General features: G+C 42.4%; 1 protein-coding gene across 1 annotated transcript in view; it reads left to right on the plus strand.

The window, feature by feature from the left end:
• Positions 1 to 3,025: 3,025 nt before the first annotated feature.
• Positions 3,026 to 12,151, plus strand: part of znrf1 (zinc and ring finger 1) — a 48,258-nt gene continuing 39,132 nt past the window's right edge. Inside the window, exon 1 of the mRNA XM_037683371.1 lies at positions 3,026 to 4,033. Coding sequence (XP_037539299.1) covers positions 3,637 to 4,033 — 397 coding nt within the window. The 5' untranslated portion in view covers positions 3,026 to 3,636. The remainder of the gene's footprint in view (positions 4,034 to 12,151) is intronic.

The following is a 12,151-nucleotide window of genomic DNA, read 5'->3' on the forward strand; positions in this document are numbered from 1 at the left end:
TGTAATGGTGGGTAGGGTAGTTACAGCCAGTTATGAATCTTAGCGCACCATGATAGACAGCATCCAACATCTTCAGGGTGCTTGTAGGAGCGTTCATGTAAATAATGTCACCGTAATCAATGGAGGGAAGGAAAGTCACAGATGCAAGGCAATTCCTAGCATTCAAAGTTAGACAGGATCTGTTTCTGAAAAAGAAACCCAGTTTAACTTTCAGTTTCTTTACCAAATTTTCAACATAGAGCTATAGAGAGATGTGAATCGACCAAGATACCAAATATTTGTAAGAATCGACTAAATCAATAGGAATACCTTTCAAAGATAAAATTGAAGGAAGATCTGCTGGGATCGACTTCCTGTTTGAAAACGACATCCCATTGGTTTTGTCTGCGTGTAGTCAAGTTTAAGACGGAACAAATCGGACCGGATGATGTCAAAAGCAGATTGCAAAAGCTGAAAAACCTTAGCAACTGTTTTAGCTCAACAATAAACAACTGTATCATCAGCATAGAAATGTAAGGATGCATCAGGGATGCTCTGACCTACATTACCTATGTAGATTGTAAAGAGGGTGGGTCCTAAGACTGAGCCTTGTGGTACACCATTATTAATCGTTAATTAACTGGAAAAAAGTACTATTATATTGAATACATTGCCTCTGATCTGAGAGATAGTGAACCAACCAACTGTGTGATCTGAGAAACCAATTTAGTTTGGTTGGGTTTTGTCCTGATGTCTTCTCTGTATCCTCGTGTTTCATGCACCCCTCAGTGTTCTTCCATAGCTCCTGTCTTACTTGTGTCCAATCCTAATCACTCCAGGTGTTTGTCATTCTGTCTCATCAGTGTCTGTATTTATTTGGCATTCAGTTGTGTCCTGTCATTTATCTGTGGATTGTCCACCACAAGTTCTGATCAGTGGTGTAGTCTACGCGATATGCACACATATGAAGTATACCCATTAGAAAAGCTTAAGAATTTCAGTATACCCACGTGAAAGTGCCCAGTGATGCATGACATATTAGCTTAGTGTGTTTTTTGTATTAGAATTAGAAAAATTAAAAAGAGTTATTCATTTTGTTCTGTTACTTGAACTAATTGTTTGAAAAAAGGGGCATATATAACAAGATTTTTTCTTCTTCTGCTGCCTTTCATTTTAAATCTCTTGTATATTTTTTATATTGTTATGGAATTGTTTTGTATTTTTTTAAATGAATAAACTTTATACCATACCATACATATCATTGGGCATGTGTCATTCACATGTTAAAAGGCAGGTAAATGCTTCTGTAACAATCTATCTGTATACAGTGCTTGTTTATTACATTCACTTATCCAGCGATTTATTGTATAATTCTGTACTTACTACTTAATACTTGAACATGTTTTGTTTTGATACTGTTTTATAAATTCTGTAACATGTTTTTAATAGAAAGCCAACGACTGTACAAAGTTTGGTGTGCATTTATTGAAATATAATCATCAGAGAAATTTGGAAATGTTCAATATGCCATCCATCTATCATCCATTTTCTTCCGCTTATCCAGGGTCGGGTCGCGGGGGTAGCAGCTTAAGTAGGAAGGCACAGCCACTCCCCAGCCACTTGGGCCAGCTCTTCCGGGGGAATCCCAAGGCGTTCCTAGGCCAGCCAAGAAACGTAGTCCCTCCAGCGTGTCCTGGGTCTTCCCCTGGGCCTTCTCCTGGTGGGACGTGTCTGGAACACCTCACCAGGGAGGCATCCAGAAGGCATCCTAACCAGATGCTCGAGCCACCTCAACTGTCTCCTCTTGATGTGGAGAAGCAGCGGCTCTACTCTGAGTCCCTCCTGGATGATTGAGCTTCTCACCCTATCTCTAAGGGAGAGCCCAGACACCCTGCGGAGAAAACTCATTTCGGCTGTTTGTATCCGAGATTTTATTCTTTCGGTCACAACCCAAAGCTCATGACCATATGAGGGTAGGAACGTAGGTCGACTGGTAAATTGAGAGCTTCGCCTTTTGACTCAGCTCTCTCTTCACCATGTCAGACCAGTACAGCGCCCACTTCACTGCAGAAGCCGCACCTATCGATCTCTTGCTCCATTTTTCCCTCATTCGTGAACAAGACCCCAAGATACTTGAACTCCTCCACTTGGGGCAGGACCTCCTCCCCGATCTGGAGAGGGTACTCTACCCTTTTCCGGCTCAATGTTCAATACGCTTCAAAATTTAACTAAATTGATGATTACATTGGACTAACCAGTGTATTTTGGTTTCTAAGCACCGTCCAAAAATGTAGACTACACTACTGGTTCTGATCCTCTGTCATCTCCCTAAAAAGGAAGTTTTGTTGCCCCGCCTGCTTTTGTTTTGTTTCTGCCATAATCAATTCAAATGACTTATTTTTATATTATATTTATATATTTATTTACAACGCAGAACACGATAAAAGCTTTGGCAGCGATGAGCCAAAACTGCAGCTTTTTTGACTTCAGTCACAGTAGTGTGATTTTTAAAAATATGTATAATTGTGAAAGGGTATCAAATAATGTATTCAAGTCTGTACATAATAAGTAAAGAATATCTGCAAAATTGACTTTGACTGATCGCTTTAACTGGATTTTGTTCTGTGTTCACTTAATGCCCATGGCTGTTTGTTGTCAAATGAAACAGAATAAAGGGAGACAACAACAACAACAAAACTATGTTGATTGGTATTTTTGTGCAGTTGAGCAGATGACGATCTTCTGTTTGTTTCAAATGAAAATAAATCCACTCCATCAGACACCTGCAGGGTCTCAGCACCTGCCATAAATGATCCTGAAATGCCCCCACATCTAATCCAGACCACCCCTCCTCCCCCCACCAGTAGAATCCAGGCCAATCCCATCCTGAGTGGTTCTTGCCGCTGCACCGTCTCCTGTCTCCGTTTCTGATCCGTGTTTGCGCATTGAGTGCGCCGATTGTCTGTCCTGGAGCAGCAGCAGTGGACCGGACCGGGCCGGGCCGGGCCGGACCAGAGAGAGGCTTCACTCTGACCCCGATCTCCGGGGGAGGGGGAGGGAGAGGATCGCCCACCCGAGCGGAGCGGACAGACAGAAGGACAGACTGAGCGCTCTGTCTGCGAACGACGTCACTTTTCTCCAAGAGCGCGCGCGTTTCCCCGCGCGGCGCAGACAGACAGCAACAGTTGTCACGATGTCTGGGATGAGATGAGGCGCGAGCGGAGGGACCGCTGCGGTGCTGCTGAGCTCCGGACCGGGCGGGATCGGCGCGTGCTGCCATGATCCAGCCGTGTTAAAGCCCACCTGGGACGGACAGCGCGGGGAGCGGCGCGCGCATCTGTTTACCCCGCGCGCTGGGATTTCGTTCAGCGCCCCCCCCCCCTCCTGTGTTTAGGTTTGATTTGTCTGTGAGGTGAGTCCAGACGTGGGGGCTGGCTCGGGTTCCGGCTCATGTTCGGCTCAGCGGGGGGACGGACTGTTGCGTCTGCGGAGAGTCAGAGCTGACGAGCCTGCTGCTGCGGAGACACCGACAGACAGGCCCGAGGGGAGGGGGGGCGACAGCCTGTTCAGGGCTCTCTCGACCCTTTGCGGATCGAGCCGAGCCCCCTCCCGTTTCCACCCAGAACCACCCCCCACCTGTCCCCTCTCCTGCCTTGGATGGGGGGAAAGCAGAGCACGGCGGGGCGGCCCCGCGGCGCGTTCCCCGGCGTCTCCTCGGATGACAGCGCGGTGCCACCCTCGGCCCACTTCGGCCACTACCGGCCGAGCGGCACCACCATGGGCCTGCGGAGCCGCTCGGTGAGCTCCGTGGCCGGGATGGGCATCGACCACAGTCCCGCCGTGCCCTTCGGCTTCTACACCCCCAGAGGAACGGACTCGGATCGAACCGGAGGGGGGTCCGGGAGCAACACCGCGGCCCCCCACGGCACCGGCTACCAGGACGGTGGGGGCGGAGGGCACCACACGGACGGGGTGCTGTATCTGGGGTCCCGGGGGTCGCTGGCTGACACCTTGCCCCTGCACATCGCGCCCCGCTGGTTCAGCGCGCACAGCGGTAAGACCTGCACGGACACGTCCGCTGCACGCGCTCACTCCCAGCTGGCAGGTCCAGTCTGAGGGATTAATCATCACACAACCCCCCCCACAGACACCAGACACCTACGGAGGCAGATATATTTGTTTGTGCCCTTTAGTTGAAGACAGAAAAACCCACAGAGACACAGAAATAACTTGTAAAAGTAACAGAAGAAGAAGAAAAAAATGCTCATGAAAATCAGCCAATCAATCAATTCTTTTGAATTTTGGTTCGACAGAATTATTTTGAAACAAAATAATAAAACAGGTCTTGACAAAAATATGCTTTTAATTGATTTTTTTTTTTCTGTAACTCTGACACTTCTGCACCATGTCCTCTGGTGTTTTGGCCCACTCCCTGTGAGCAAACTGCTCCAGCTGTCAGTCTTGACAGGTTCCTTCTCCAGATGTTTCAGCTCCTTCCACAGATGTTCAACAAGATTTAGATCAGGGATCAGAAGGCCACTTTACTGTTTTGCTCTGATCCATTCGCTCCTGTTTTCTGTTGTTAATTTTGGGTCATAATCCAGTTGGAGGACCTGCGGCTCCAAGATTTCTGAGACTGGGCAGCACATTTCACTCCAGAATGCCTTGATAGTCTTTAGATTTCATTGTACCCTGCAGATTACCATGTGCCAGATGCATCCAAGCAGTTCCAGAACCTCCTTTATGTTTCACCACCGGGTTATTTTCTTTGTGTTTCAGTTTTGGGCCTGTGAACACAAAGCTGATGGGATTCATTGCCAAAGAGCCCCAGTTTTGTCTCATATCCAAAAGACAGATTGACATTGATGAACCTAATCTCTTTGGAAGTTCTGAGTTCTTTGGTACCATTCGTATTATCCGTCTCTTGTCATCAATTTTTCTCTTGTAGCCACGTCCAAGGATGTGTTCAGCCTCGTGGGCCTTAAACTTCTGAATATATCAAGCTGCCTGGAGATGATCTTATCTTTGTCTTTCTTATCTGCTAAAACCACCCTGTCCTTAGTTTTCCGTGGTTCATGTTCAGTGTGATACACACCACGATACCAAACAGCAGACTGCTGCCTGACTACTACGACTGAAGACACGTGATACAGGACACACCTTTGACGTGTCCCAGTGGCCAAATTATTTTCTATCTTTTCCATCATTTTATCAAGACCCGTTTTGTTAATAATGCTGTTGAAGCAAAATTCAAAAGCGATGACGGATTTTCATTAGTTGTTTTTCAGGGAATAATTTCTTTCTACTCCAATGGGGAACTAGTAAACTTATCTGTTTGTAGAATATGCCTGTAGTAAGTCTTGGATTTTTACAAGGTGGTAACTGTGTGGCGTATGGTTCCAGCGGGGGCAATGGGGATATTTATTGTTTTAAACATTTAAGTTGTACTTTTTCACTGAAGTTTATGCATTCATATAATTTGCCTTTATCTATGAAGGGAAGTCTTGAAACAGTCTCTCCTGGAAATACTGTTAGATATGTTGGCGTGGAAAACCATAAAATAATTCAGCAAGAATGCAAATTCTAATGCAGTGTGAAAAGCTAAACATAATGTTTTAAACTCAACAATGTGCAAAAATATATGAAAATATACTAACTAGCTCACAGTCATGGGTGGCTAGATTTTATTTTATTTTATTTTTCAAGGGCCAGCTGCCACTCTGGGGCACCCTCTACAACCGCCTATGGAACCAGCACCTTGTTAACCTGCTGGTTCTGCTAAGATGCAGTGCTAATACATTTCGTTGCTTTAAAGGGAAGTTTAGTACAGAGGAAAAATGGTCAAACTTAATTTATTTCTTCAGTAACGATGCTGAACACTCATTTAGTCTCCCTCATGTGTACACGCTGTTTTTAGGCCACTTCATAGATGCGTGTCTGTATAAAGGTGCGCTCCGTCTCGACTGCCACCATCTGCAGAGGTCAGTCCTTGTTGTGTGAAATGACACAAATAAGCCTGTTGCCAAATCTGGCTGAGTCAATTAGGCCTGCGATTAGAGTGGAAGGAGGGCGGGAGGGATGGAGAAGGGTCATGGAAGGATGGGAGGATGGAGGCTGAGAGCCTTGCTACCTCCTGCTAATCATCAGATTACCTCCTGCCCACAATATGTCTCTGTTTTTGAGTGAACCCACCTGTAGCACACAGGATGGGTAACCTCAGCTGATCTGTTGGACCTCAGCCGACTCCTCGAAGTTCACGTGGCAAACAGAAACGAGAAGAAGCAAACGAAAATAAAGACATTTTTACAATGCGCTTGTTTATTATATTAAACTTCTGTACAATGGTTGATTTCTTTCTCAAAGTGTCAATGAAACGTGTCCGTTAGTTCATGAGATATTTTACAACAAACAATACATTATCGCTGCAGGTGATAAATATTGCCAAACGAAGAGACAAGTAAAAAATGTTGGATATGCTCTGTTGCAGATTTCCATCAGGGCAAGAATGGAATCAAGTTATTTAGATCGTCACAACTCGGGGTAAACACCTGACTTTAACCTTGGAAATCTGTCTAACTGCGTTGCTGCAGCAGTTTTTGTAGCAGTCACATCGACGGAAACGCTCAGAATAAAGTGACAGAGGAACATTATGAAGAACAGGTTCAGCTGAGTCCCCGGGCTCTCATTACCAAAGCCCTGACCGACTCACAGCAGGCGGACAACAAGTCAGACGTCAACATCTCAGCTGTATTTGTCCTTCCTGCATTGCCTAGCAACTCTCTGATGTGCTTTTATATCAGTGGGGGCAGATAACGAGGCTCGAGGAGGAGGGTGTCAGTGGAAAATTGGAAAAAATTGAGGAAGGTGCACATGTTCAATATTAAAGCTGAACACAGAGGTCTTCAGCAGATAATCTGCAGGAAGAAGTAGCGGGCTAACGTCTAAATCTCTTTGATTTGCAGCTGGACTGCAGCCAAGTTAAGGTTGTATGATGCGCTGAGATGAAGTTAAACCAAAAACCTCTTAAGATCCTGGAATCCCATTCAAAATGCAAAAACGTAGGTGTTTCACCACCATCCCATTCAAAGGATTCTGATGGTCTAGATATTGTTTAGTTCCGCAACTGTCTCCCACGTCTTTAAAAAACCACAAAATTACCTTAAATAAACATAATCCAACGTTGACAAAGTAATATAGCTTCAAAAAATATATACAAATATCTGTTAAAATATGAAAAATAAGAGAAAAGTCTTAGAAAAACGCAAGATATAGGCAAATTTGAACCAATCTGAAGCGAAAAACAAAATAAATTTGTAACCTTAAACTGCTGCAGAATATCTGCAAAGATCTGCATAAGAGGAAGAAATAAAATGATCCCACCTCTAGGAACTGAGAGTAAACCTGCATTCTGAGAGTCAAGTGCTCTGTTGGGAAAATATGGAACAATAAGATCTCGAATATAAGATGGAGATAGGTTGTTGAGGACTTTGTAGGTTAGAAGTAAGATTTTGAATTATATTCTGGATTTGACAGGGAGCCAATGGAGAGAAGCTAAAACTGGAGAGATATGATCTCTCCCACTAACAGTTAAGACTCTGGCAGCAGCGTTTTTGATTAACTGAAGACTTTTTAAAGAAATATTTGGATACCCAGATGATATTGCAATAGTCAATAATTAATAGTTAATATTAATAGTCAATAAAAAGACTAGTTCAAAACCATTTCAGTTCGCCACACTGCAACAAAACCACTCAAGAAGTTTTTAAACTCCTGGAAAATGACGTAAAAATATGAAAAGAGATAACAAACGGCTACAAATGTCTCAATCAATTCCATAAAATGATGCAAAATGACCCAAAAGGGACATAAATTCAAAATGCTCTTTTATTACCTCGGTGCTTTCTGGTGTTTTACAGATATGTTGCAACGGATGGCACTGTCTGTGTGTTTGGGAGGAACTTTCATATGTAATAAACACTAAAAACTTGCTTTTGTTTTAATTTGATGAATACAATTAGTCCCTGCTTTGTTGTGAGGTTGTTGGATCGGTCAGTTTAGTAGAATGGATGAAATTTAAAGCAAAACCTGTGCTTTGTATTATTACATAAGGAGAATAATTAATGCTTTAGGGCACGTTGGCTGTAATTAGGTAAAAAATGAATCATGAGAGGCAGAACTGACAATATTTGTTACGTACGTGAGAAAAGCTGAAGCTTCAGTGTTCTATCTGTCGTTTTTGGGTTCTGTGCTGTAATTGGTTATGAGATAAAATCTGATGTTGGCCGCGCTCGCTCAAATGTCATACCGTTAATCTTTAATGAAGGATCTGATGCATTCATGACAAGTGTTAACCACATCTACACGTCGCATGCTTGTTGCTGAATGGGAGTTTTAAGTTTGCTTGTTTGTTCTTGGAAACTTGGCGCTGGGTCGCACAATCCAGGGTCCAGCAGAACTTTCCATCGTCACAGCCAGGGGCTTTAAAAACTGGCTGCTCTGTGTGAAATTATAATATTTTCTTTTTCATGTCCTGCTGGCCACGTCTTTATCATCACCCATCATTAAAGGTGAAAGGTGCAAGTGCTTTTCCTTTTGTCGGTGTTTGTATATAGATTTAGCAAAAAATATTTCAGGCATTTCAATATTTCAGGTAATGCATTATCACATATTGCACATAATGCTTTTTGTAAAGGTTTAACCAAAACGGCTTCAGCTCCTTAATTTATCTAGAGATGTTCTTAATTAAAATCTCTGGCATACAAGGCAGTGATTTGCATTTTTTTTCCAAGGAATGATAGGCCTGTAATTAAAAAATGAGCAGCACTGAGGTCACTATTTGTTTTGCCTAAAAAGTTCAGGGAAATGAACTTCTAGAAATCGTGATTTGGATCTAAATTTAACTACTCTGAATCCCTCTTACAGATCCAGATGTCTGCCTCAGATATCTGGTTGTATCTTGTCCCGGGTCAAAAAGCTTCTTGTCCACACACAAACAGAGATGGGCAACATTTTTTTCCCCAAAGCGCCACATCAAGACGTTTAAAGCAAACAAAGGGCCACTTAGAGTACTGGAAAATACATTTTCTTTATGACAGATAATCTAAAAGACCTTTTTTAGTCTTTTTCTTATTATAGCATAGTTAGCATGCTTTAAAAACATGTATTTCCAATATCCTTTAGGAATATGAAACATATTCTGTAAACTGGCTCTTGTGACAATATATTCTATACATTAGCTTAACATGTTATACATGTTAGTGGCAATATGCAAAACAGACTTACCATATTTTCCGGCGTATAAGTCGCAGTTTTTTGCATAGATTTGTCAGTCCTGCGACTTATACGCCGAAGCGACTTATATACTTTTTTTTTTTCATATTCATAACACAATTTTTGACTGACGCTTTAAATTTCGAAGAACTGCTACAGCGAGTCCTCCCATGCTCGCTCGCTTCACTCAGCTGGTGCAGGCGGAGGAACACTGGAGAGCTAGCAGCTTCAATTGCGATGGATGGATGGATGGATGGATGGATGGATGGCGCCGTGCCGCCCAGGCGAAATGAAGCTGTTTTGACCATTAAATAAATGCATAATAAATGCGACGGGTCAGCAGTGACGCAAAATAATTGTGACTTATATGCCAAAGCGACTTACATGTTTTTTTCTTCTTCATGATGCTTTTTTGACTGATACGACTGATACACTGGAGCGACTTATACGCCGGAAAATACGGTATATATTTGTATTTCTAAGTTTTTACCGTTCAGTATAGTTCTGGAAACACCATGACTTCAAAATGTTTTTAATATGCTTTGCATACAATGTTTAATTTAAGTTTCCTTAAGTCTTGTTGATAAATTGCTGGTATTTTATCAATCTTTATTTAAAAAGCTGGATGTTTTTTTTTTAAACTACGGATACTGAGGGCCTGATGGAGATTGTTCAAGGGCCACTTTTGGACCTGGGGCCTTAAGTTGCCCACGTCTGCACCAAAACTTGCATTTTCCTGTTACGTGTTGTTATTGGACATTACCTTCATCTTAGCTAAAATTTCTTCCTTAAACAGATGCTCAGATCTGGTCAAAACCATAATATTTCAGCATAAACCCTGATCTAAATAATCTTTGACCTTCTGCAGGACCACTGAAACAAATATGGACATCTCAACCTCTCATAAATATTGTTGTTGGTTTTTTTTTTACAATAAAATGTCTATTAATCATGCGAGCTACAGGTGTTTCCTCTCTGTTTGCCCTTGAAGGAGAGTGTGTGTCGGTGAAGGAGACTCAAAAAGGATGGAGGAAAGACTCACAATCGTATTCACAAGGGAGAACAGATTGTCTCTTTAAAATTCAACACAATGCAGATGTGTGTGAGTGTGTGTTGATCGACCTCTTTCAGATGTTAAAAGATGCAAGTTAATGGTAATTACGGCACAAACCACCAAGAGCACTGCAGTTGCATTTGTACTCTGGTTGCACAACCTGCCTTGAGATCCTTGAGTACACATTTGGACACACACACAGAGATGAAGCAATGAAACCTTGTCTTCCTTTATCGATGCAGGTGGAGGTCAAACACACCCGAGCAGAATGCATTAAATGGCTGCTGCTTGAATCTTGGATTTGAGCAGATTTGAGGATCTTTGCATCATTTATGGGCAGTTTTTACAACGTCTCTCCATTGTATTTGATGTTTTGGCAGCTGATGTGAACAAGACATCTCACACAGTCTGCAGATGATTTGGGGTTTTCACTAAAACGACCCGAATAAAACAGCAATAACAAAAGAAAGCCATTCTGCCACATGTAAATAACTTTAATAAATAAATAAAAAACATGACACTGAGGAAAATCAGATTGCAGAATAGTTTCTTTTTCACTTATAGTAGTAAAAAACAAAAAAATTTTTTTGGGTTTCTTTCTACTTTCAGTAGTCATTTTGTTTCTCGTTGTCTAAATGTTACTGTTACTGGTCCTCATGATATTGTAATGAGTATCGTATTTTCCAGAGTATAAGTCGCATCAGTCAAAAATAGCATCATGAAGAGGAAAAAAAACATATAAGTTGCTTCGGTGTGTAAGTCGCATTTATTATGCGTCACCACTGACCCATCACATTTATTATGCATTTATTTAATGGTCAAAACAGCTTCATTTTGCCTGGGCGGTGCCACCCATCCATCCATCCATCACGGTCAGAGCTGCTAGCTCTCCAGTGTTCCTCCGCCTGCACCAGCTGAGTAAAGCGAGCACACACGGGAGGACTCGCTGTTGCAGTTCTTCGAAATTTAAAGCATCAGTCAAAAATTGCGTTATGAATATGGAAGAAAAAAACGTAATTAGTCGCTTCGGGGTATAAGTCGCAGGACTGACAAATCCATGCAAAAAACTGCGACTTATACACCGGAAAATACGATAACGTTAAGGAGACTTCTCTTCAGTAAATGCAGCTCGTAAAAAGCTTTTTATTCTAAGCTGATCAGTCAAATGAACACAAACACTCCAGCACAAATAAATAATGGACTTTACAGATCAACTCAGTGCTTTAACAATCATTTAAACTTTACTGAATATCTATCAGTTAGACGGTTCCTCGGCCTTCCTCCGTCCTCCTGACATTTTATTGACACGATGTGTCAATACAGAATCAGTGCTTAATCAATACAACATTTACACTCCTTTTCTGACCAACACAGTTAATCCCTTCCGTCCTTGGCTGAGGATTCCCCAGTGGCACCTCACAAGTGCGAAAGCATTTTTAACGCTTAATTACATTGATAGTTTGAGCAGAAAAAGGCCTGAAACCAACAACAGAGCTCACTCGGTGCTGCTGCGGAGGCCCTCCCCTTTTTATTGTATTTTTCATTTTTGCACAGATATCTCAGCAGCCACGGCTGCTTCTGTCACCGGATTATTTGACAGTACAGCGATGGGGTCAATTTAACAACCCAGTTTTGGGCTGAACAATAGTTTTAAGCAGCTGTGCTGAACTGTCCCATTGTTGGAACCTTTTTCAGATTAGTCAGGGCACTTTTGTTAAAATTGTAACTGAAAACGTGAAACATTAATAAAGATGCTGTCTTTGTGCTGCTCTCAGTCACCGTGTCACTTTTTTAAACTTCTTGCTTCATGGCTTATTGGGGGTCAGTGTAACAAAAAGAGCACAGTGT

The sequence above is a fragment of the Nematolebias whitei genome, chromosome 10, assembly GCF_014905685.2.
Source record: "Nematolebias whitei isolate Nwh7 chromosome 10, NemWhi1, whole genome shotgun sequence".
NCBI classification, from domain to species: domain Eukaryota; kingdom Metazoa; phylum Chordata; class Actinopteri; order Cyprinodontiformes; family Rivulidae; genus Nematolebias; species Nematolebias whitei.